Raw genomic sequence first — 27,681 nt, 5'->3', positions numbered from 1 at the left:
CATACCTGAAGCGCGGCTACAAATCAAGTGTTTCCCATGACTTACTCCTTTTCCTGCTCTGCACACATAACATCAGGTCCAGGTAGGCACTTCTTAATTCCACCAAGAGACGGGACACCAGGAGCTTTTTCACCGCCTAGAGTGTAACAACAGGTGCTGAAGACGAGCCAGCAGACATTTTTTACCAAACATCACCAGACGGTAGTCAGCCATGTTAGCCTGGCTTCTGTCGTCTTGAGGCTGGCAGTCATGTTGCTGGCAGCAGTAAATATAAAATGTATGGATACATCAAATTATGAGTTGAAGTTGAGTGTAGAAATCCCATGAAAATGTCTCCATTAATGAGTTACGTTGTATGCAGGCAGAAGAAGAGCCGGCTGATGTCCCGTGTAATCAATTATCTTGCTGTAGGAAACACAGCAATAAGGAGGAAGTACTTTATTCCATGACAAACCAACCACCACTTCTGAAAATTAACCACAACTTCGGCCACTCCAAAAATACCTCACATGGTAAAACAGGGGAGCGTCTGTGCTAACTGAGACCCTGTAAAAAAAACAACAACACACAGATAGGTTCTGGTAATACTGGATGGCCCTGATATAAAGAGGATCTGCATCGTCCAGGACAGATAGTGCATGTCACAAAAAAAGAAACCAGATAATTCCTAAATGCTTGGCAGGTCACATCCGGGACTAGTGGTACTTTACAGAATATCACACCATTTCACAAATTAGTGGAGCAGTCTCACGACAGATTTGTCCTTTCTTTTAGTGGACAAGATGAAGCACTGACGATGTGAGATGGCAGTATTCAGCTCTGCAACAATATGACAGCACTGAGAAAAGAAAAAGGTGATCGAAGAGAAATAAAATGGAGATCGGACTCCTCCTTGAAAAAAGTCCATGATTTTCGGGGCATTTCAGCAGCTCTTTAGCTGTCTCTTTTTTGTATTAGTCTTTTAAATTGCTACATAAAAAACAAAACAAAAATAACTGGTCGTGTTCAACGTCATGTAATACACAGGATTCTTTTGCCAGGTGATCAGTTCCCTTACTGAGAAAAATGGAGATGATATCATGCATACACCAGTTTTAATTTTAGCTCTGAAAAGAACAATTATAAGACAGACGTCAAGTTTGCAGTTGTTAAACTGAAGTGTGGATTTATGGATATGAAGCAACTGGCCAACAAGAAGCTGTGACATTCTTGTATTTCTTGATGCGTTACACATATTACTCTGTTTAATAGAGTAATTAATAATGTTAGTATTTTAATTACTTCAAAGAAATGCAACTCGTTGCATTTAATTTCTTTTAGATTTTTTTTAAACTAAATGTTTTAAATTGGACAATAAAGAAGAACAGCTCGATAAATACATTCAGGCAGCAGAACTCAACACTGATTACTGTCAAACGTGTGTTCAGTTATTCTATATAACTTGAATTCAGACTGGAACGTATTGATTTTAAAACCCAACCACAAAAACAAATCAACAGATGTACATCACATCTGACTGCAGTGAAGGAAAAACACTATGACCAGGGCTGAGTGCTGTACAGGTTTGTACCTCTTTAACCCGACAACACGGCCGACCATCCTGCTGTGGTTGGTCAGAGCGACGCATATGGATTTGATTGGCAAATGAGAGTCAGTGAAAATTCAAACCAATAAAAAAACAAGGCTGAAAACTAGAGCGCAGACTATCAAATGAACAGAGCAGATGCAGGCAGGAGGCAAAAGAAGGATTATATTCTACATATGATTTTTACCAATAACAATATATTAAGATGTGCTCACCAACATTTTAAATAGTAAATGCAATTCAAGTATATATTTTTCTCAGTGATAGTAACTGCATTACAACAGTATTTGTTTTGTAATTAATAATTTAAAAGAGTTAGTCTCCAACACTGCTGATGACACATCTTCAGGGTTTCTGCTCCTAATTATGAGTTATCGTTTGTAATTATAAGGAGGAAACAGATTTAAAGTTAATTGTCGTTTTTTTCAGCAAATATAATATTTGAAAGTCAACATATTTGGTATTGAGTTAATTTTAGAAAACATTTTATATCATGTCAGTTTTATAACATCTTGTAAAATTGGCCTAAAACATAAATAAGGCAGCAAGTTTAACCATATGATTGTGTGTATTTATTATTCATCATTACACACAGTGAACTCGGGCAGGTTGAGGGAGAAGATACAGGACGTTCAGGTCTCCTGAAATTAAACATGCTGTTATGGATGAAATGGAAATTACTGAAGTGTAGCTGCCCGCATCCTTTTCCAAACATTGGTACTTGAGTACCGTGCTGCGAACAGATCGGGTCCAGTCTACATCCAGGACATGGTCCAACCTTACATCCCAGCCCTCCTCCTCCTCCTCCTCCTCCTCCTCCTCCTCTTCCTCCTCTACATCCAGGACATGGTCCAACCTTACATCCCAGCCCTCCTCCTCCTCCTCCTCCTCCTCCTCCTCTTCCTCCTCTACATCCAGGACATGGTCCAACCTTACATCCCAGCCCTCCTCCTCCTCCTCCTCCTCCTCCTCCTCTACATCCAGGACATGGTCCAACCTTACATCCCAGCCCTCCTCCTCCTCCTCCTCCTCCTCCTCCTCCTCCTCCTCTTCCTCCTCTACATCCAGGACATGGTCCAACCTTACATCCCAGCCCGCTCCCTCCACTCTGCTTCTACCAATCAGCTTGTTGCTCCTCACTGAGCTAAACACTCGCCAAAATCATGACTGTTTGCTGTCCTGGCTCCTAAATGGTAGAATGAGCTCCTCACCGACATCAGGACAGCTGAAACTCTGAACATCTTCCACCACAGACTAAAAACACACCTCTTCAGACTTTACCTTGAACAGTAGAACTTTAGTATCTTAACATGGAACTTACTGATAGAACTTTGTAGTTTGGCTTTCTTGAAGAAATTGTATTTTCTTGATTGTTGTTGTTCTGGTTTTGTACCCTCATGGCTGAAATGAACTTATTGTAAGTCGCTTTGGATAAAAGCGTCAGCTAAATGAAATGTAATGAACAATAGTCTACCTTCCGGGTATATCCCCCCTGTGGCCCCATGTGGGCGGTAGAGAGTGGGGGGGGGTTGTGTCCCTGAACAAAACCTACGCCTTTGCATTCGCGCAATTGGAGGTGACGGATCTGACGGCTTTGTTGTTGATGGAGATCCTTGATTTGAACTCAGAGTTGCTTGGTCTGGTTCTGTCTGATGAAGTTTTCACCAAATGTAACTCAGAGAATTTCAAGCAACATTTCAAGCAGGGCTTGTCCACTGTAATGACAGCAAACTCTTTCAGACACAGAAAACAGTTTTTCAGACTGTTTTATCAGGAGTTTGAGTGAGTCTTAAAGGACAGACTCATAGGGACATAAATAACTGTAACTCAGCCACAAGATTATTGTTGTAGATAAAAAGACGAGCAGGCCATTACTGCACTCTGGGTCTCAAAAAGGAAAAAAAAAACTTCTGTTCATTTCCATGTTGTGAGTTGCTCACGAAGGCCATCTGTGATAAATCTTCCTGGAGGACTAGAGGCTGTGAAAAGGAAGAGCACCTTATTGCTGCACAGATTTTTTTTTTTCCTGTAATTGTTTTTTGCTTGATGTGACTGACTTCAGACTCAAATGTACCTCAAATAGAGACCCAACTCCTGCATGGGTTTTAAAATGTAGTGAAAGGTGAAGGATGTTATGATCACACTGTGTGAGTCTCTGGCAGCACAGAAGAGAAGAACCAGGTGACGCAGGGATGACTGATGCGCTCCAAAGACGGACAACACAATTAAGCATGATTTAAGACAATAAAAATGGTAATCTATGTAAGCTGATTTGAACTGAGTTCGAGTTTACTTACAGCAAAACAAAGCAGGTGAAAAAATAATCAATACTTGTGCAAGAGTTTAAGGTGAAAACTAAAATGATTTCTGGAGAATCCCACTTCAGAATCACATTGAATACTCTGCAACACATCCGGCTTCACATCATGAATCTGTCAGACCAGTAAAATTAAATATCAGGCAACCTGGTTCTCTCACAATCCAATCACCACAATCTGTCACAACCTGTTAAAATACCTTTTAAAATCATGAATCCTGACACCTTTCAAGTGTATTTAGAAAACAGCAGCGATGAGGGATGGCCGGTCATGTTGGCATGGAGGGCCGGGAGTCTCAAGGTTTCCAATCCAGAGCAGAGACCGAGCTCTCATCAGAGAGGGAAGAGTTCATCAGTGAAACGACCCGCTGAGGTGATTGTTTGGGAGTGAAATCCTGCAGACTGCTGGCTCATATAGTCGGTCACCTCTCCACGGCAGAGAGGCCGCGTATAGAGAGTTAAAGATGCACTTTACTTCCTCTGAGGGAGATTTGCCGTGAGCGCATTCAACTTTAAATGGCAGATTTACACAGCAGCATCCTCACAGCAATTACTGGAGTGGAGATCAAAACGTGAGGGAAGTGAGTTCATACAAAAAAAAGCAAATGTAAACAAAAAATTACACAAATTCACAGCAGCTGGCAAGCGTCATAATAAAATAGTCAAATGACAGGTGTCACCGGTACCTTTTTTATTTTTAATTTACATTTATAAATAGCATCGGACTTGATGTCACTGTGTCTTTAAATCTTAATCTCTAACCTTTAAATCTCAAAATCATCAAACATTTCGACCTGTTTCACCTTTTTTGCTGCTTTTTAAACTTCAGGCTGTTTCACTCTACAAGACTGCTGATTATCTGAGCAGTTTTCTGTCTCCTTGAACTGTTGCCAGGATTTTGGAAGGTAAATGGAAGAAGGTAATGTTTCATACTTCTCTCTCCCTGTGGTCAGAAAATGAATGACGTTAACAAAGTCCACACACTGCTGCAAATTTTTCTTGCAAAATGTTCCTCATTAAACCTGATTATGAAAAAGGCCCCAGAGCAGAAATGATCCTTCAACAAGGCTGAGGTTAGACCGTCATTCTTCCCGCTAAATTAGTTCACAGAGGTGATGTGCGGAAATCTCTCCTCTGAAACAGTGATTTATAAGTCATTTCACAACCACTGGCAGGACGCCATACATTTCTGCACGATTCATTTCTGTTGGCCGGTGATATTTAAATCTGCTGTATCTGACTGAACCTCTTTGTTTTGGAGGAATCATTCTGTCGCTGCAGTTATTAAACCGGAACAAGTTCGTAGACTGTGTCTGGATGATTTATGGACGTTGGAAAGATTGTTCCCCGTATCAGTGTGAATGTGTGGAATATTACCGTCTTGATTGAGTGCACTATTGTGTGAGTGCGTCTGTGGGTGTTGTTGTGTTTATTTCTCTTGTAAAAAAATTCTAAAATTACAGATGACAATGGATCAAACAGAAAATTGGAGGAGAGAGAGTAAGGAGAGGATGGAATAAGAGAGACACAACACAACATGACCCTGTGTTAGAGATATCGAGAAGCAGCGTTTTCCCCAACGGCTGATAAATAAAAGGTTTCTAATCAGAGAGCAGTCGAGCGATCCAGACAAAATACACCCGGCCAGCATGCTGGCGAGGATCAGTACTTACATATTCAACTCAATATCTCCATGAACTGTACACATCCTTAACTTATGGTCAGATAGGCATATCGATGCAAAAGACCAAACACGAATAACTAAAATAACATTTCATTATCCAGCAGTGATACATCAAGTTTGCACTTTGTTTGTTTTATCAGAACAATATCTAACAGAGAGAAACAGTCATCGTCAGGCAGCAACCCAGTAAAACGTGAGACAGACACGCTTTGCGCTGTTACATGTTTTCCTGTAGTGGACGAAAATCAAAGCCATTGCGTGGGCCCGTCCAGGTTCTGGTTCTCCACTCATCTCCTGTCTTTCACCTCTCAGCCCTTTGCCTCTGCCTCTATTCCTCACTTTTATCTCCTGGCAGCTGCCCTTCCTCTCTCGTCCTCCCATTCATCAAACTTCATCACACCTCTATCATCTGCCCTCGCTTTGTCTCCGTCCTGCTTCCTCAGACTGCTTCTCTTATTCTCCGTGACTCCACCTCGAGAGCGGTGGCACAGAAAAGGCCGGCTAACCGTCCCGGAGTCCCCAGCGTCCCGGGGATTAGACCTAATTTGCATAAATCTGCATAACCCTATTAAGGCAGAGGGAGACACTGTACACACGGTAGCCGGAGACACTTCAGAGCGAAACAGCCCATTAAGGATTGCAGTGATTACGGGATTATCACTCTTAACGGCTGTTGGGGGACCGGACTGCTGTGTACTCTCTGAAAAGTGCCACGTTGCATGACTGAACCCCGAGCTGTGGGGAGGGAGATTTCAGATCTGAGTCAGGTGACCTTCGGGTTGCTCTCGCCTTGGATTTGTTCCCGGCTGTTTTCTTTTTCTTTTTTTTTTTTTTATTAAAATTAAAAGAAGGGGAGGAGGAGGAAGAGGAAGAGGAACGGTGGATCTGACTTCAGGACAATACGCCCACCCACCTACAGCTGAAACCTGACTGTACCACAGGCCTGTCAATCAAACCAGACACACCACTGTGGGACCTAATGTCTGATTCATAATGGGATATTTTTCAGATGGACCACAAGAACTCGGATCAGGAGGAAAGTTTGAGGATAAAAAAAAAAAACTTGACTTTGTAACTGGAGAAGATGAGTTGAGTCTTGGGAGTCAGATGCGGTCAATCAAAGGGAATTTCAGTTTCTGAATGCTGTGCATGTGTTGTCAGTGTTTGCTTGAGTTGTCTTTCATTGCTGTATGTTGAGCTCAAGGGCCACAGTAGTTAAGGATTACAGGAAATGATTGCAAAGGCTGACGTTGATCAGCAGAAATAAAAAGGCTGAAAAAGGGTGGTTAGTGTAACATCTGAAAACCAAAACATTGCTATTTATAACAGGAGAAATCATTTTAACATTCAATTGCAACAATTTCAAAACAAACTGGCACCCATCTGATTGGCTGCTGCAGCACTGTGACCAGATGATGTTGAGCCAACTTTTCAGAGGAACCTCCGCCGTGCAGAAGCACCGGCATCCCTGTGAGCTCCGAGTGCTTTGAACACACACACGGGCTTTGTGGGCAGATCTGGGGAGGCTTCGCTATCTTTGCTCTGCTGAAGCTCTCCCTCTCCGCAGTGCGTGTCCCACGATGAGGAGACGATGTGCCAGCAGGTATTTTTGTCAACACATTTCTGCTCAGTAAATAAATGAAAGCATATCGCTAGAAATTCATTATTTCTACCAAGTGTTTAGAAAGTGCTCCAAAATGCAGCCCCAAGTGGACAGAAACAAATGCTTGGACTGTCAAAACATGGCAGGACCCCCCATCCTCCTGTCAGCTGTCTCCCACTGATGACATCAGCACCTCTCCAGCCGTATGCACGGCCGTCCTGCCAACAGAGTGTCCGGCCAGCATCTCTAATGGGACACAAATTCAAGTAAATCTTGGAATACCACATTGTGCTGAGACAGCGTTTTCATTTCAGGGAACCACTATAATAGTTTTGCAGAGCGAAGTGGAGGAGGAGAGATGGATGCAATTATCTCTATGGCATTGTGAGAGTGCTGACAGCAGAGTTTGACTGACTTGCTCATCAGCTGGACGGAGACAGGAAGTGTCCCACCAGTGGGCTGACAGCTGGAGGCTGCCTTACAGATGGACTGACGCACGGCTCCTGTAACCCCTATAATATATGACCCTGAGAGCACTCAACTCAAGGACTGAACTTAGTGAATTTAATGCCTTTGTGTTCCCAGACATGTTTTCACATGCAATTAGAACTCCTATTAAGACGATGAAATGATGACTCATAATTTTTTCTCTGAGGAGCACCATCTGTTTTTATTTCTTTTTAAAAATCTGTAACCGCTGCTAAGAAAATCCTGGAAAAAAAAACCTTACAATTGGAACAGTGTGACTCAGTAAACTGTTATTACGAGTCATCATCTCTGCAACGCTCCATCGTTCAGACCAACACCAGCAAACATACACCTGCAGAGGAAGGCACTTCAGAGAACATTTACCTGCTGTCAGCATCCCTCCTCTTCATATTGGCCATGAGAAGATCCCTCTTTAATGTCAGTGACGGGTGACAACATGCACAGTCCTGAATCTGTGTAGAATGCCTCTAAAGCTGAGACTAGGCCTCAGCAGTTAATAAAATCAAGAGGCTCTTCTAAAGTCATTTTAGTACAAATCTCCCTCTTTGTGTTTCCCCACAAACAGTTTCCATGCTGAGCTTTGGTGCAGCGATAATAACTCAAAAGATTGTAACTGGAAGATACTCGTTTGATTTGTCAAACTGCTGAACCTTAAAATAAACTTCAGATACACTCTGGAATAGATTTGTAAAAAGGCAGAGACGTGTGTGTTTTATTTGTCACTTTCACTGGGAGCACCTTAGGAAGGGAATAAAAACAAGAGGACTGATTACAGCAAACAATACCCGTTAGACAACCACGAGTCATTTCTGACACCAAAGACCAGCATTAAACAAGGAGCGGTTATGATCTTCCTCCATACGTGAAACCTGGTTTCACAGCAAAATGTGAGATAGCCACGCTTTGTGTTGCCTGGGCGTGAAAGTTACACATTTTCCTGTCGTGGATGAAAATGATACCTACTGCATGTGTAGAGCCGTGAGATTTACAGGAAAATGGCACGTTTAGCTAAAACAGGTGGTTGGTGTTTGGAAACAAAAAACAACTCAAGAAAAACCTTATTCCCTCCTGGATTTGAACCTCATTTTCTGTGGCTATGTCCTTAGAATTTGGTCTCAAAACCTCTGACATTTACATGCATTTAAGTTTCACACTTTCAAAACGTGTAACTTTCACACCTAGACAGCCTAAAGCGTGGCTATCTCATGTTTTGCTGCAGTGGACCGGTGTGTCTATTTCATACTTTGCCGTGATCCCGGGTTGATAAACCGCCTGTAAGTTCCTTCCCTTTTTGATGACACCACAGACGGTTTATAAAAAAAAAAAAAAATGTCCCCTCGGGGATTAATAAAGTATATACCTACCTACCTACCTACCTAAACGTGTTCGTAAAATGGTTCTGATTCAGAAGTGTTTTCAGCTGCAATACCAGCGAGTGCCACTAGAGGTCGGCTCCAAAAAGCCTCCGGCTCCATAGACTCCCATTCAACTTCTCTCATCAAATCCAAAGTGAATAAAATGTGTCCATCAGTTATCTCGGTGTTGTTAGCTAAAGTCACTCCTTCTTATTAGTTTTCTGGAGGTCCATCTGAAAATAATCCCTCATTCATTAGAAAAGAAGATTCAAGAAGACCTGTTTCTGGGGGCGTGTCTGTTTGATTGACAGGCCTGTGGTGCAGTCAGGTTACAGCTATCGGTGGGCGGGACATAGTATCGTCAGGTTTCCGATCAGATCAGTCAGATCCACCTCTGGCTCCTCCCCCAGCTCGTCCAAATATGGTCACTTCCTGCTCCAAACCGCTCCAAACTAGCAAAGATGGTGACGGACAGAATCTGAACTGGAGGATTCATAATGTTCACAAACCAACGATGACGTCACTGATGGTTGATGACATCACTGATGGTTGACGGTTGGATGACACCTCAGCTATTGTCATGACAATAATTGTATAAAAGCACCTCAGCTCACATTCAGCCGGGTGCAGCTGTCGTCTTTCTGCATTATTTCATAAACAAGCAAAATGAGGACATTTAAAGAAAAAAACCTGAATTGACTAGAGATAAAACACCCTGACCTCCACTGGGAGATTTAAGGTTCATTCAATCCTTGCTGAGACGTCAGTGGATTGTTATACTGTGTGGTTCAGAACCTGTGGGCAGCAAAGGGACAAGAAACCCTCCAGAGAATGAAGGGTCCTACATTAAGTCTGGATTCATTGTGTGTCGGCTCTCCGTGTTTGAGAATTTAGCATGTGTCAGATCTGTAGTTTCCATGGCAATTGCACAGTTAGAATTGGGTAGAAACAACAACAAAAAACTCTCCAGCCTGTCACTGAATTGTCTACACCAGTAAACCGACCAATCTCACATCTTCTTCTTCTCTGTTTGTCTTTTCTCCCTCCATCATGCTGTTTCTCTCTTTTGTTCCTTCTTCCTGTTTCTCTCTCCATTCATGTCTCTGTTTGTCCTCCGTCCCTTATCTCGCTCCGTCTCTATCTCTGTGTCTCCGTGGCTGGCAGCAACAGAGCTGCTGTGTTGACTTGTGATTCTAACACATGGGCTTCCCTCCTTATCCGCCTACGCAGTGTACTCAGGGAGATTCCACACACACACACACACACACACACACACACACACACACACACACACACACACACACACACACACTCACACACACACACACACACACACACACACACACACACTGGCAGACTGCGTCTGGACATAGTGAATTATTCAGTCTGCGTCAGTGGGTCTGAATGTGCATCTCAGATCTTATATATGTGTGTGTGTGTGTGTGTGTGCATTTGGGTGTGTGCATGTCTGAGAATGCTGTGTGTGTCTGTGTGTGTCTGTGTGTGTGTGTGTGTGTGTGTGTGTGTGTGTGTGTGTGTGTGTGTGTGTGTGTGTGTGTGTCTGTGTGTCTGTGTGTGTCAGTGTGTGTGTGTGTGTGTCTGTGTGTGTGTGTGTGTGTGTGTGTGTGTGTGTGTGTGTGTGTGTGTGTCTGTGTGTGTCAGTGTGTGTGTGTGTGTGTCTGTGTGTGTGTGTGTCTGTGTGTGTGTCTGTGTGTGTCAGTGTGTGTGTGTGTCAGTGTGTGTGTGTGTCTGTGTGCGTGTGTGTCTGTGTGTGTCAGTGTGTGTCAGTGTGTGTCAGTGAGTGTGTGTATCTGTGTGCGTGTGTGTCTGTGTGTGTGTCTGTGTGTGTCAGTGTGTGTCAGTGTGTGTGTGTGTCTGTGTTTGTCTGTGTGTGTCAGTGGGGATATAAAATGGTGCTTTCTTCCTGAACAGCGTATCTTTAATCAGCTTCATCAGCTGCCTCCTCCTCTCCGGCTTCAGAAGCTCATTCGGGGGAACTAGCGGGGAGGAGAAAGTTAAGGAGTGGTCAGAGACAGCTGGGGAGTCTTTGATCACCTAAAATACCACAGTGGACATTGTGGTGTGTGAGGAAGATGTTATGTTGCAATGCATTCCTCATTAATTAACATGATCATGAACAATGTATACGACACTGTTACTTTTGAATATGACGTGATGTGTATGGAGCAGAGAAGCTCCAACCTGCGTGACACACATTCTTGTGACCAGTGGTACATGGTACATGTATCTGCTATTTCACCGTGGACTTGAGCACCGAGTGCACATAAGATTTGTGTCAAACCCAGGAAATGATCAACAGGGACCCTTGAAATGCTTCAGAAAGCCGACGGCAGTGAAGCGATGAGCCGGGTGAGGTGCTCCAAGTGTTTCAAAAGGGGCGGAGCTTCACTGTCCAAGACCGAAGAAGGTCGCTGTATCTTCCTCCTGCTCTGTGCCGGTCGCTCGGCTGTGCTCTGTTCCCGCGTAACAGGACCAGTCTCTGAACTATTTAATCATATTATTTATTAAATGATATGTAATAGACTTGAGAGGGTTTTTTCAACAGGTAGAAGCCAGCAGACTGAATCCAGGAGAACTTCCAACTGTGGCAAATGTGCTGGAGTTGAAAAATAATTACATTAGAAATAAGACTAAATATTAAAACAACGTTCTTCTACAATGACAATAAAATCATCATGACCTGTTACAATCACAGTGATCTATTATTCTTTTTATTATGATAGCAGAATTAAGTCATGTTTTGTAACAATGAACTTAAAAAAGTATGACTTCATGATTTCACTGTTATAATATTTTGTCTCTATTTTTCATAAGATTATTTAGCTCGCTTTGTCTTCTTGTAACTCTAAACCTGTTGGGTTCACAACATGTACACAGTTTCTCCTCCTCACGCCACCTTTGAGAGTCGTAGAAGGCAGAATTGAGACCATCACGTGACTGATCGAGGTCAACACAAGTCGAGGAAAGCTGAATATGAAGTATACATGATGAAAAACGCAAAGCACAAAGCAAAATGGAAGTAAACTTCCCTCCCTGTGTGTTGCTGCTTGTTTAATTTGAAGAGATTGTGTGGCGGTTTTAAACGCTGCCATCTTCCTCTGTGAATGCCTGCGGGGTGATAATCCAGAACCGGACCTCCTCCCTGGTGCGGTAACACCAGCGTTCCCTCATGTCAGCCTGCTGTCTCTCCTGCTGTCCAGCGTCTTTTCCTTTTGCTCCACCACGTCAGCTCTGTAGATTTGAAGGCCTGTGACGTCCTTTGTGAAGCTTGTTCTCCCTCTTTCTCTTTCTCTGTGTTTTTACTCTCTTCCTGCCTCCTCCTCTCACCCTGTGGCTTTCCTGTAGTTGAGTTATAATGTTGTCACTCAGCATTTACAGGACGTCTGCATTATATCTCCCATTTACATCTGTGTATAAGGACATTTATCCCTTCCTGCTTCCTCTTTTAAACTCATGCACTCTAAAGGACTCGGGCTCTTTAAAGGACTTAAACAGCTCTGAAAAAAAACAAAAACATCTTGGTTCTTTTGGCCATTATCAGTGACTGAAACCATTTACTCAAAGGCTGGGAAAGAAATGTTCAATATGCACACACACATGCAAACACATGCACACACACACACACACACACACACACACACACACACACACACACACACACACACACACACACACACACACACATCTGCCTCTGTATTATCTAGTGCTCATTGCAGCCAGACAAACCCATCAAGCTTTATGAGCCTCTGAGGGCCGCTGCTGCCACTAATTCATGGAGGCAGGCTATCGAGCGCATCCACGCTACCGATCTGCACAGTTCCATGAATATCTGAACAGGCCGCTTTATGTCTCGTCCGAGGACCGCCTGTTGAATCCAGGATGTGCAGCTTTGATAGATGATATGAGTCTTTATGACGGAACGGGGGGGAGGCTGTGATAATGGTGTGCTTAACGCAGGGAGAAATGGGCGCAGACATTTTCATTCCCGGAGCCCTGTCCTGACTGATGTTCACTCTCTGCTGTGAAAATGACCAAAGTCAGTTTTGATTCTGGTACTGTGACTTTGATTGATTGGTGATTTTAGAGGAGGAAAAGAAGAAAGGGCAACATTCTGGATGCTGTCAGGAGTTTGGGTCCAGTGAAGTGCTTAGAAGTTGGCTTAGATTGATGAAATGTAGAGATCTGTCGAGATTTTTGGAAAGAAAGTTTTTACTTAGATTGCTTTACTGAAGGCTGTGCAGCAGAGAAACAGGAAATAATCAACCAATTTTTTTTACCTGAGTTTTGGCCGACCACTTGATCCTGAGATCTTTGAAATTAGTTTGGGGGAGTACAATGTTATCAAAAGAGACACAACCAAATGCCAGTGCTACAAAGATAAAATCATATTGTGATACACTGTGGTTTTCTAATAATAATGTAAAAGTACTGAAGTTCTTTTTAGTGCAAAGAAACAAAATACAAATCTTCGAGAAAAAAAAAGAAGTCCAAGAAAAATAACAGCATCAGTTGTTTCTTCAACTGCACAACTTTGATGTTATTACAAAGTCATGAGTTCAGGGTGGATGGATGGGTCAACAAAAAGTGCTTTATTGGAGACCTCCATTCAATTCCTGTTTCCAATTAAATGTTACTATTGGTGTCTTTTAAACTACGTCCACAATATGAACCTACATTAAACCAGAAGTCATTCCAGCTCAAATAGAACAGAGTATGTCCTGAACCAAAAAGATTTTGGGCTTTGATTCAACTTAACCCCGGCGGTGTCAGACCGAAAAAAGGTTTTATACTCAGAACTGTGAGTTCTTTCTGTTTTAAAAAAGGCACTGAAACATGATGTCGTGCGTCAGGAGACGTTCTGAAGGGTATCGATCTGTTATGTTGTCTAATGTGAGGGACAGATTTTAATAAGTGAGTTACATGATATGAAACTCACCCGTGTGAGCGCTCTCTAATCTGAGGCCTCTCTAAAATGACACGTTATAAATGGTTGATAACACTTTAGTTCAGGGAGTCATGAAACAGTCATAACCTTCATCAAGACACCTGTCATGAACATGAAGGGGGTTGTCATTTACGGGTCATTTATGCCACTTTTAATGCATTTCTTTGGGATGTCTTTGTTGTAAGTTGACCTTAACCAAGTCAACATAACCTGTCAATGTCTTTGTTATGACAATTTAACCAACTAACCCTTATCCTACCACTAATTATTAATGACAGTGTCATGAATAAATTCTTTCACCTACAGTGGTAAAAGTTGAGGTTAACTGTGTTAAATTTGCATTCAAAGTGACATAAATGACTGAATGACTCCTAACCGTTCATCAGGACTTCTTTATGTTCAGACAGGTGTCATGTCAGTTGATAAAGGTTGATTAAGGTTTAGGCAACTAAAACTACCTCAGAAAAGGTGTTTGTTTTGCTGGCAGCAGTTGTCTCTTGTGTGGAAGTCACACCTGTTATTGACCCATCCATCCTCCCTGCAACCCAGTATCACGGCAAAGTCTGAAATCCACACGGTGGAAACGAGGTAGGAGGGGTGGCTCGGTGGCACGAGTCACAGACTGGATGGTGAGGTGTGAATCCAGGAGGCTACAACTATTTCTTAATATGTTGTTGTTTTTCAAACCCTAACCATGTGCTTATTTACGTTTATTTGCTAAGTTTAATTTTCCTGTAAATCACATGGACATGTTGAGCCTTGATACTGTTCAAAAGATAGGAGGTGATAAACAGGAACTTATGTATTGATCCAAACACCCAAAACTGAAGATGAATTTTACCCGAGTCAGAAACGTATTCACTGAGCTGTACAATTTCATCTGTTTGATTCTATAAAGGAGCAGACTTTGAAAATCAATACATCCCAACTTCTTTATCAAAGCTCGACCGCGTTTCATATCAGAGCTGTAATCTGTGGACTCATATCTGCTTTATGTTGTTGCAGCACAGAGAAAACAGCTGTGCTTCATAAAGGCTTTAAAAATGATTTACCTGCAACAACATCAGTGCACGGCTCTTCTGGAAGAGCCGAGGTTGTAACTGTGGTTAATTAAAGTCCGCAGCTACAACTGGTTAAAGCTGCAGTGAGAAACGTTTGTCTCAGTGAGAGGAACTACAAAATAGTGATGACTGTACTTACATCATGGTGCCTACAGGATAATGTACTCCATCACTGCTGCTGCGGCCGTAAAACGGTGGATAAATCATTTTTAAACCATCATGAAAGGACACATTTCAATGTCAGAATTTGATCCATTCAGTCCGATAACATACGGAGAGACCAGAAGAGCCAACCCCATCGAAGTTAGCATAGAGGGCTAAACTGGAAGCTAGCTGGCAGCCAGTGCTTGTAGAGCGTGCTCAGTATGGATTTAAATATAATGTCAATCATAGAGAGTTTTATCTGTTGGCTTCATCTGAATTGTGTGAACTAATTTAGCGAAAGTCTTGAATGTAAAAGCACGGCTTCAACGAAAGAAAAGCAAACTGTAAGACAACATGAGCAGCAATCCTCCACATGAAGGCCGTTTCACCGTGAACACTTTGCATTGTAATATAATCCTTGTTGATGTATGAACAGCTACCTGGAGCTGCTGTATAAACAGGTGATGAATGATAAAGTCAAATACAGTTTTAATGTTATAAAATATGTCTTCAAAGAAAAAGGTTGACTGTCAAATACTTAAACCGCCCTCAGCTCCATACAAGAACATCACAGGTGCATTATAGTGGAGAAGTGGTTTCATACTGTTTATAAATGTGTGATGGACTTACAGTAAAATGTTGCTGCAGATTCTCTAAATCCTTTAAAATAAATTCAAAATGAGCTTCAGCTTCGTTCTTCTTTCAACTTAGTCTCCAGACCTCAGACTGAAGGAAGACAGTGACAGGTTTGATCTTTTAAGAGGTTCAGATGTCTAAAATGATCACTATGAGTATTTACTGGAAGTCTATTATAGACACAAGCAGACCACAAAGTGCTGATCTGAATGAGTGTGAAGTGAAGTGTTCACTGTGGCTTCCTGTCTTTGGTTTCTCCTCCAGGCCTCACATCAAGCTGACGAACAGACTTCCTGATCGTCTTTGAGTCCCTGAGCTTCACCTGACGAGATGCTGCTGATGCAGCTCGTCTCGTCTTTTCATCCTGACAGGAGAAGAAAGCAGAGCAGAGATTCTGCGTTTCATGCTTTGGTCTTTGGGGCACTTTATTCTTGTTTTTTTTGAAGCTGATGAAGTGGAGTCAGATTCAACTGTGTGTGCTGATGAGACAACAGATTGATCACTCATCGTTCTCTCGGTCGCTGTGAGGCCACAAACACTCGTCTCTTTGGTTTCAGGGCGTCGGCAGCGTTTCGTAAGTTCATCGGTCTCACGGGGGGCCGGATCGCTCTCGGCTTTATGGAAACATCAAGTCCAACTGCATCGACTGATAAACTTGATCATGATGAAATTACAATGCAATCCAACACACGTATTAAAGGAGAGAAGTGAAAACACATCACACTGCAGCAGCTGGTCTCCGTGTCCATTCTCCCTCCACAGAAAACAAACGAGATCTCATCCTTACCAATTATTTTACATGACATACTGTACAAAACTCAATACAATAAAACCGTGAGACTGATCGTCAGATTGAGCTAAAAAAATATCAGAACTATTTGCACTAATTTAACTTTTTATAGCTTCACGTGACTCGTGTTTCAAATAGTCTGCAGGAAAAACATTTTGTTGGAAAGTTTAATTCAAAGAAATCAGTTATTATCTTTTCTTGTAATTTCAGTATTTCACAGACAATACATGCTGATGGCTGAACTGCACGCCTGTGTTGGATCATTCATGAGACTGAATGTCCGAGAACACACCGACAATAATGTGGCTTTGTTGAATAGTTGATGAAAAATATTTGTTTTCAAAGTCAAAGTCAACTTCATGCAACTAAAATTGATCATGAAATTTAAATGGTTTGTTTAGCAGCACTTCTAATTCTTCTCATGTCTAAATGGTGATTAGTTTATTGTGTAAATGCAGCAGTGAGTTATTCCAACATTTTCAGTGTAATTCGTCCTCATTTTTCTGCCTGCATTATTTTAGCTTGAAAACTTCTTGTATCCCAAACAGCTAATGAGAAAAATCTAACGTTACCTATCACAGTTATAAAATATTCATGTTGAAACATTTGTTTTCTTCACTGACTTTCTGACAGGTGCAGCCGTGATATAAAAACAAATCACGTTTGACTGTGCAGGACCTTTATTCAGGCCCGCTAACATCCTAAATGTGAGCTAAATACGACCATGTTGGTTATTGATTATGAAAACAACTTTTCACTTGGAGGAAAATTAAATCACAGAATCTCACTTTCATATCAACTCGATTCTTAATCTTCATTTGTCATGTTGAATGAACCGTATTTAACAACATGCAGCCTGTGTGATGCTCGGCTAGCTGTTAGCTTCATTTGTCCTCGTACATGTTAATACTCCACAGATGAATAACAACAGTGTTGAAGAGTCAAAGGACGACATGAAACATCAGGAAGGACGAAATGTTGTCTCCTCAGTCCTGCTGCACACACACACACACACACACACACACACACACGCACACGCACACGCGTGCACAGAAAGAGGGAAGGGGGGACAGAGGGGGAAGGAGACAAAAAGAGAAAGAGGGACGGAGGGAAAAAGAGACAGAGACGGAGAGAAGAAGAAAACAGGCTGTCAGATGAGACAAAGAGCAGAGAGGTGGAGACGAGTGTTTAGGAGCTCAAAGAGTTTACAAGTACAAGAGAGCGCTGGTGTAGTGTGTGTGTGTGTGTGTGTGTGTGTGTGTGTGTGTGTGTGTGTGTGTGTGTGTGTGTGTGTGTGTGTGTGTGTGTGTGTGTGCGTGTGTGTGTGTGTGTGCGTGTGTGTGTGTGTGTGTGTGTGCGTGTGTGTGTGTGTGTGCGTGTGTGTGTGTGTGTGTGTGTGCGTGTGTGTGTGTGTGTGTGTGTGTGTGTGTGTGAGAGAGAACGAGAGAGGAGGGAAGAAGTCAGGAGACAGGAGAGGGAGGAAGAGTGATGTGGAGGCTGTGACTCACTCTGACTCCAGCAGCAGTTTGCTGTGTTTACACCCTCCGAACCAAACAGATGGAGCAGAGAGGTGGAGGACCTTCAGCAGCAGGACGGTGCAGCAGCTACTGGACCTCTTCAGACATCCATTTGGTTGTCTGAACATTCGTAGGAGCAGCTGGAGTTTCAGCGGGGAGACGGAGAAACCATGTTTGTCGTGTGCAGGAGAACAGGAGAGAAAACCAGCCGCCTGGTCGCGGCCAGATTCAGGAACATGCTGCCGTATGCGGCCGCAGCGTTTGCATGTACTCAGCAGCACCGGGAAACATGGAGGCTGTGAGCCTGACGCAACTCATCCAAGCAGGAAGCTGTGAACGCTCAGGTGGACGACCTGCTGCCGACACGCAGGAGGAGCGACTCCACGGCCGCCGGGCCGACGCCGGCTGCAGGAGAAACGCGTTTCAACATATTACGCTGAAAGAGGAAACATACTATACAAGCACATTCTGCTGGCTGCTGTAGTCTGACACAGAGGACAAAGATAGATGGGGGCTCATGTTATATATACAAACTGAAAACTGGATATTTGAATATTTGGAGTGCACACCTGTCAACCTCAATCTCATTTAATCTGTTGGATATCTTTTAAGGTCAGTGTATGCAACAGAAGAGCTCTCGCATTCCTTTTATTAAAGGACATTAAAGGCTGAGACTATTCTTCTTACCGTCAAAAAAAATCCCATGAAAATAGCAAAGTCAGCAGCAATTAATTGATCTACTTGTTTCTACCTCCTCTCTCCTCAGACTCGAGCCCACTGCTTCTTATGAAAGACAGAAATCTTTCAAAATGGGTCACAAATATATATCATCCAATTAATTCCCTAAAAACAGATTACATTTTTACCAAATGATCACATTTAATACATTGGTGAGGATTTCCATTAGCAGGCAAATGTATTTTGTATTGACTTTAAATAAACTACTGTGTGCCTGTAAACATCTGATCATTTGTACAGTTAATGGAGCACATTAAAACCGTGTGCAAGCTTTTGGACAAATGGCACTGAGGCAAAACTACAGACTGGATCTAAAAGAGTTCGCAGCTTCAGGTCTGTAAAATGGTTCTGATCCAGAAGTGTCTTCAGCTGCAATACCAGCGAGTGCCACTAGAGGTCGGCTCCAAAAAGCCTCCGGCTCCATAGACTCCCATTCAACTTCTCTCATCAAATCCAAAGTGAATAAAATGTGTCCATCAGTTATCTCGGTGTTGTTAGCTAAAGTCACATTTCAACTTAAAAGTGACAACTTAAATCAACTCTTTCTTTCTAACTGTAGAGGGCGCTGTCGAACACGTCGGTCTAAAACCTCCCACAGGTGTTCAGATGTGTTGAGTCACAGCATCTGAGTCACATCACTTTAATACTCATCAAAGCATTCAGCGACCCCTGAGGACGTCATCATCACCCTGGAACAGATCACTCCCATCAGCAGCTTTCATCCACCAGGTCACTCAGTACAACTCTGAACTCATTTGCAGTGACCCGTCCACCAGCAGAACAGAGGCTTTGGATCTCCTCACTGTCAAACACGAGGCTTTTTCATTTGATTTGTCACATGTCAGTACATCAGGAATCAGATACACACAGAAGCCTCGGTCCTGATCACATCACTGTCGTACCAATAATGACGTTAAAGCACACCGAGTGTATTATAGTGATTATACAACAAGTCACCAACTAAATAAAACATGTAATCTAAATGTTTTCATATTGTGGAGCAATTCACTCTCAAAATATAAAACTTTATGTTAGTGCGATGTCCGTTTCTATGGCAACACATGGGCTATGACTAATAACTGGGAAATCAATCGGTCGTGTCAGTTGTCTCTTAAATAACGTATGTAATGCTTACTACTCCAGGAAGTAGTCAGACCCTTAGCAACCACCTAGCAACAGAGTATTTCTGGTCTCCAACTGAATAAATACAGAACATAGAAACACTAAACTGATCAGCTAGCTCAGTCTGGTTGGAACAAAGATATCTGATGAACAAAGATATCTGATGAACAAAGATATCTGAAGAACAAAGATATCTGATGAACAAATATATCTGATGAACAAAGATATCTGATGAACTAAGATATCTGATGAACAAAGATATCTGGTGAATAAAGATATCTGATGAACAAAGATATCTGATGAACAAAGATATCCATGTTCTCATGTGTTTTTAACATGTTAGCTCCGTGTCATGTGTTCAAACCAAACCGGTCCAGCTAGCCTCCTCTAGGATTGTAAGTGCGTGACTATCCATGGTGTTACGGTACGGGTGCTCGGAGCGACCAAAAAGGACCAAAAGAGACCCGACTTCACCAAATGGGTCATTTAATAGATCTATAACAAGTAGAAACTACATTATATTACTTATTAGATGAAATTATATTATAATTCTATATTCCCATTGAAAAGGTAGTGATATTTCGAGTGATCAGCAGGGTGTGATGTCATGATAATTTGTTCCAGATGTTCAGTTGACCAATCAGATCTCTGGGGCGGAGCTACTTGTTGGATGATAAAGCATATTCTCCTCCATCACGTTAAGTCATGCCTTCAATATTTTCATGAATTTCCCAATTCTTCATATCTAAAAAAGGTCAAAATGGATATCACCACCTTGTTCATGTTAACCGACCAGTTAGCCTGAAGCCAGAACCAATCACTGGTCAGCGTGTTGTTTATGACCAGAATCAGCTTCAGCTGCATCACAGCGTTCAACAGCGAACACTTTCTGTAAACGGCCTGCAGCTGGTTAAGAAACACGCTACCTTTTTCCTTCTGTGTGTGTGCATGACAGTGGGTGTGTGTGTGGGTGGTGGAGTCTGGGTGGGGAGGGGGTAGGATGGGAGGGAGGGAGGGGGTGGCGCAGTTGCCATGGCGACAAAGTGTTTGTACTTCAGCTGCAGAACAGCAGCATCCTCCCCGGAGGACGGCGGCTTCGAGGGCTTGTAATTGAGCAAAGTCTTCCTGCGAGGAGCGTCGAACAGACAACAACACGCCACCGAAGGTGTTCCTCCCGGAGAGGCCCGACGAGGAGGAGCAGCGTGGATATCAAAGGTGGGGGATCACAGCACGGTAAACAGAGAGGCATCCGAGCACGGAAGATCAGCGTACAGTAAGCAGAGAAGGTCTGAAGTCAGAGCACACTGAACCCGAGCTGGAAGCATTTCAACACGTTTCCCATCTGATCTAATTCGTCTTTGCTTTTTAAAAAGGTGACATTAAATTACACGTATTATTTCATCTAAAATCCACAAATTCAGAGCAAATAGAAGCCCAGAAACAGTGAAGACGTGGTGCCATGAATTATGCATCCTGCGTTAAGGCCACTGGCAAATGAGCACGTCTTCAAACAAACAGCACGCCGGACGGAGAAAACACTCAATCTGTCAGCAGGCAGAGATGAGAGGGAGCTGAGGGCTCGTATCATTGCACACGAGTCACAACAATCACAGATTATTCACTGAAATGGAATCACAACTTGATCAGAGGTTTTCTGACATGTTGGGCCTGAAGCGGGTCGCTCTTCAGTTTTTAATCAAACATATAGGGAGGCAGTGGCTCAGACGGTAGAGTGGGTTGAACACTAATCAGAAGGGTGGTGGTTCGATCCCCAGCTCCTCCTGTCCACATGCCTAAGTGTCCTTGAGCAAGACACTGAACCTGAAGTTGCTCCTGATGGTGTACCATCGGTGTGTGAGTGTTCTCCTGATGGTGAACCATCGGTGTGTGAATGTTCTCCTGATGGTGAACCATCGGTGTGTGAGTGTTCTCCTGATGGTGAACCATCGGTGTGTGAATGTTCTCCTGATGGTGAACCATCGGTGTGTGAATGTTCTCCTGATGGTGAACCATCGGTGTGTGAGTGTTCTCCTGATGGTGAACCATCGGTGTGTGAGTGTTCTCCTGATGGTGAACCATCGGTGTGTGAATGTTCTCCTGATGGTGTACCATCGGTGTGTGAGTGTTCTCCTGATGGTGTACCATCGGTGTGTGAGTGTTCTCCTGATGGTGAACCATCGGTGTGTGAATGTTCTCCTGATGGTGTACCATCGGTGTGTGAGTGTTCTCCTGATGGTGTACCATCGGTGTGTGAGCGTTCTCCTGATGGTGAACCATCGGTGTGTGAGTGTTCTCCTGATGGTGTACCATCGGTGTGTGAGCGTTCTCCTGATGGTGTACCATCGGTGTGTGAGCGTTCTCCTGATGGTGAACCATCGGTGTGTGAACGTTCTCCTGATGGTGTACCATCGGTGTGTGAATGTTCTCCTGATGGTGTACCATCGGTGTGTGAATGTTCTCCTGATGGCAGCACCCTGCATGGTGATCTGTCTCATTAGTGTGTGAATGGAAAACATGTTAAAGAGCTTTGAGACTGAAAGGTGATAAAACTATACAGACCATTTACCATTTAAGTGAGTGAATATTTACTCCTCTCCAGTGAAAAGCCTGCCTGGTTGAATAGATGACGCAATGTGCTCTCAGCGGCTGAACATCTCCTCCTAGAAGTAAATCTCACCGATCACTTCCCTTCCTGTGGATTCATCATAACCTGCATGCAGAGCAACTGTGACCTCCTGTCTGTCTAATAATCCAATAAACATCTGTAGCCTGGAAATCCATTTCTCCCAGCTGCTGTGCATCAACATCCGTCTGTTTGATTCTTAAATGCAGCTCCTACTGACTTTATAATCGTCGTAATGTGCTGCTGCGGCTTTATGCTTCATGGAGATCATTCCTCACCGTGTGCAGGATGTTTGATTCATTACAAATACACAAGGCGTGTAGTTTGGTTATATGGACCTTCTGCTCTGGAATAAGAATCTGAAATATGAAAACACGTCTTTAACTCTAAATGTACGGTGTGTTTGTAAAAACATATTCAGACGCCTTTATTGACACCCTATTTTTTGGCTGAAATGATTTGAAATCCTTTTCATCCTCACCCCACAGTGACAGAGATAATAACACTGACACGCTGCAGGTTTTCACAGGTTTCACACGTCTTCCAGCCTCCAGTCGTCTCCGGTGTGACGGATTTGGGGATTTTTCTGTCAGTCTTCTCTGCAGATCCTGTCGAGCTCCGTCGGGTTGATGGGGACCGACGGTGAACAGACATTTTCAGGTTTTTTTAAGAGATGTTTCGATTGGGTTTGGGTCTCGGCTCTGGCTGGGAATTGTTCCTCCAACCCACTCTGTGTTTGTGATGAGCGTCGTTGTTCTGTTGGGAGGTGAACCTTCACTTTCAGGTCCTGAGAACTCTGCAGCAGGTTTGCATGAAGGTGTTCATCTGTCTGTCACTAGCTGCAGCATGATACTGTCGCCGCCGTGCTTCATTGTTGGATGGTGTTGTGGAGGTGGCAAAACACTTCCATCTTGGTTTCATCAGACCAGAATCTTGTTTCTCACAATCTGAAAGTCCTCCAAGCAGGTTTTCATCAGTCTTCCACGGCGCAGAGTCTTTCCTCCATAAAGCCCAGATGAAGTGCTTCGGTGACGGTTGTCCTTCTAGAAGCTTCTCCCAGGATCTCTGGGTGTCGGCTGGCAGGACCATCAGCTGCTCATCATCCAGAGGACCGACGGGTTCATCACACACTTTGGTGAGACATCGGTTCCCTTCATAACCGTCCCAATGATAACTTTGTGAAGTTAAATCCTGTCTCAGAGTGGAACGAACCAACCTGCAGACATGTTCATCACTCAGAACGACCTTTGAGAGGCTCATAATTCAAAGTGTGAGAAGAACGTGAAACAACACGTTTTAACAGAGCTGTTTTTTTCACTTTCACTGCACTTTAATTAAAAATGTGACATTTAAGTTGTTTTGCTGTCAATGTAAGATTTTATAAATAATGACTTTATAACAATAGTTTCTTTCAGCACTTAAACCTGTTAATAACTCCATGAAAAGACAAAGAATTCAGAGCCTCTCTCTCTCTCTCTCTCTCTCCCCCTCCCTCCCCCTCCCTCCCTCCCTCCCTCTCCATCTCTGACACAGGTGGACAGTTTACTCTTTAATAATCTCCTCTAAAGCTGAGCATCACAGTTTGTGATCTCAGAGCATTATTTTTAAAACCTGTCCCATCCTGGAAACTAAATGACTCTGCTGCGCTCCCTCTACCATGAAGGCTGCTCCCCTCCACCCTCCACCCTCTACCCACCACTCTCTACCCACCACCCTCCACCCTCCACCCATCACATGAGATGGATGAGATAGTTTCCTTCACCACTTTATAACCGGGAGAAAGGACTCTGACTCCAGCTGCCTCTGTTATAATAAAGACAGCAGAGGATCAGGTGGAGATGTTCAGTGTGGAAACCCACACCAGACACTACCCGTCATAAACACTGGTTCACTCAGCTGAGGACAGCATGAGAGGAGGGGGGGGGAGCGGGGAGGAGGTCACGTTTCAGTGATGTGGGGTCAGTGTGGATTGAAGAAATACTCCGAAAATCGTTCCACTGTGCTGCATTTAAACATCAATTTAAAGCTGCAGTGACGGTGATCAGGATGTTTAAACAGCTGTCCACGGACTCTCCTCCACGTCCACTTCATTACACACCATCACATCACCACCAGCAGCGGTTAATAAGAAAACCCACCGAGTCACTGGGACGACATTTAGAAAGCACTGATGTGAAGTGCTGCGGCTCTCCGCTGTGGTTAATGTTCCTCCCTCACAAACAATCATCCCTCGTGGGGAAACAAAATGCAAATCTGCTGTAAAGACACATTTAAGATGTGAAGGAGTCCGCTGAGAGCAGAATGTGTTCACCTTTGCAGAGTTATCAGGTTGGAAAAATAAGAAATGCAGCGAACCCCGACGCCAATGATTCAACCTGACTGCACGCAGGAAGTTGCTTTTCAGCACCTCGGTCAGAAACAGGCTGTTTTTTTCTGTAACACCTGACGGAGGCTCTGCTGACTCTCTTATGACGTCACTGGTGAACAGCTCAACCCAGCAGCATGTGGTGGATGGAGGAAGGCCACAGCTCCTTTTCAGCTCCTCAGGGAAGACATTTACATTCAGATTCCTTAAAAGTTGCATTTAAATCACTTGGATCAGTTTCGACTGTCAAAACATGAAACTGATGTACTACACATCAAATGATGTAAAACACATCTTCCCTCCACAACCATCCCATGACCCTTATTTTCCTCATCCGCCCTGAGGTAACAACTACTGCGGGAAACGTGCTGTTTGTTGCTGCCGACGCACGTTTGAAGTCTGGTCACAGGTTCAGAGATGGAAACAACAGGAATGATTTGCATCAGAGATAAAACCGCCACGTGTATTCTGAAATATAGACAGCTTCGGATTTCATGGCCCCGGGCTCTTGATGCAAAATTTAGTAGCTCATATGTAGCGTTTGTTTTTTTTAGCTGATAAAGAGTAACTAATGGGATGTTGATTGTTTTATTTGAAGGCCAACAAAACAAAATGTATCAGATGTGGAGACGCTGTGTTGAAGCGTCCGGTGGATTTCTGCATGAAGGCAAAACAAACAAGACGATGGATTCAAAGACCCCGAAACAGATGATTGAGCTTTGTGACAAAAATCAGTCAAAGATGGCTTCAAAGATATGAGAGGATCAACACAAACGGAATTTATCGAATTTGATTTCAATATTTTATTTCAATATTTTATAGTCGGGATTTGCAATCTCAAAAAAAAAAAAAAAAAAAAGGCGCTTCAATTCCTGAATGAGAGTCTGCAGATCTGATCATGTTGTGATCACAAGAGGAAAAACAGCCTCCTCAGCTGACTGGAAGTCTGATCTGTAAAGGAAAAGTCGTGTTTTCCTGATATTGCTGTTGAAATGAGTGACTTCCACCCTCGCTGGTTACACATCGCTGCAGCGCTCGTGACCAGTCGGAGCTTTTAACCCTGCATCATAACGGAGGCTGATTCTGGAGAACAACATGTAAACAGGAAGCCTCCAGCATCACGATGTCATTTCAAACTAGAAAAGAGAAGGAAGAAAACGATGCTCTTACTTTGACTGTCAAATTTCCGGATGATGGTGTCCAGGAAGGTGTTCTGCGGAGCCACATGGCCCCTCCGGACCGGCATCTTCGCTGCGGTGGCCCCTGGACTCGGACAGACTTTGCAGGACTTGTAATAATATCAGAGCGCACGATGCTCACTGCGCTCCCCGCATGGACTCGACGCGCTGCCGGGCTCAGCGGCGGTAATCCGGGGGCCAAAGTTCTCCCAAGTTGGTCGGAGAGCCAGCGGCTTCCTGGAGGGTCTGCAGGAGAAAGTGAGGACGGGAGAGTTGTGGAAAGGAGGCGCACTGTACGCACGGCAGACCGGAGTCGTCTCCAGCCTCCAGTTTCCAGGCTGAGAGGCGCGAGGGTGTCTGTTTCTGTCCCCCGAGGGGGGAGGGGGGGGGGGGGGGGGGGCGCCTGTCAGCTGATATTTCCTGCTGGTCTCACACTCGGTGGCGCTCAGCGGACCTCTCATCCTGCTCTGCAGCCCGCTCCTGGGAGGCGGACCGGGCGAGCTTCCCGACGAGCGCTGTTGGAGCCATAGTTGGAGCCGCACGGTTTTATTCCGGTCTCATCCCACCTGCTCCTCGTGCCTCCGGAGCTCTGAGTGTTTGAGGAGAGGAAACCAGCCCTGGTGAGAGGAAACCAGCCCTGGTGAGAGGAAACCAGCCCTGGTGAGAGGAAACCAGCCCTGGTGAGAGGAAACCAGCCCTGGTGAGAGGAAACCAGCCCTGGTGAGAGGAAACCAGCCCTGGTGACAGGAAACCAGCCCTGGTGACAGGAAACCAGCCAGCCCTGGTGAGAGGAAACCAGCCCTGGTGAGAGGAAACCAGCCCTGGTGAGAGGAAACCAGCCCTGGTGACAGGAGCAGGTGAAACAGCAGAGCTCACATTCGCAGCTCGAGTCGCCCTACATTTGGTTTTGGGAGGTGTTCTCTGGATCTGTGCTCCTCCTCGCTGTGCGCTCCGCCGGATGACTTCAGCTCCGCCGGCGTCGAGCTGCGCCTCTTTTAACCCTTTACTCCTCAGGAGCGGAACTGTTCACTCTTCTTAGGATCGATGGAGAAGCACAAACACTTCCAGATCTCCAAATTCTCCCCGAAAGGAGCAGTTTAAAAAAAAAGTGGGGCCTCGTGTTTGCTCCAAAAGTGATCTCCGTATCTTTAATCAAGTCATAATTCATATGACATAAAATAGATCATTTATCACAGTTGGAGGAAACATGACAAAGAAAAGAGGCACGTGCTTTGTGTTCCACCGCAGATTCATCACAAGCACGTGCTCTGGTGTTCACAGGTGTTCGGCTTTGTTCTGAATTACCTGTCAACTTCCTGTATGGCGGCGGAGTCAGCTGACACACACACACACACACACACACCTCTCTGCTACTGGTGTCGTGATTTTTTTCCACGCTCTTCACATGAACGCTCACGCACGCGCGTGTCTGATTGTGAATCTGCTGTGGAGAATGTCGCGTGCTCCGGTGCTTCTTGAATCAAGGTTGGATGGGGATTCACCACTCA

General features: G+C 44.0%; 1 protein-coding gene across 1 annotated transcript in view; it reads right to left on the bottom strand.

Moving 5' to 3' along the window:
• Nucleotides 1-27,369, bottom strand: part of kcnh2b (potassium voltage-gated channel, subfamily H (eag-related), member 2b) — a 285,472-nt gene extending 258,103 nt beyond the window's left edge. Inside the window, exon 1 of the mRNA XM_069151235.1 lies at nucleotides 26,166-27,369. Within this exon, the coding sequence (XP_069007336.1) occupies nucleotides 26,166-26,241 (76 nt within the window). The 5' untranslated portion in view covers nucleotides 26,242-27,369. The remainder of the gene's footprint in view (nucleotides 1-26,165) is intronic.
• Between the last annotated feature and the right edge of the window lie 312 nt (nucleotides 27,370-27,681).

This window comes from Embiotoca jacksoni, unplaced genomic scaffold (genome assembly GCF_022577435.1).
Source record: "Embiotoca jacksoni isolate LCO1_2020_lvr unplaced genomic scaffold, fEmbJac1.0.p SCAF_17, whole genome shotgun sequence".
Taxonomy (NCBI): domain Eukaryota; kingdom Metazoa; phylum Chordata; class Actinopteri; family Embiotocidae; genus Embiotoca; species Embiotoca jacksoni.
This window is presented reverse-complemented; position numbering and strand designations above follow the sequence as displayed.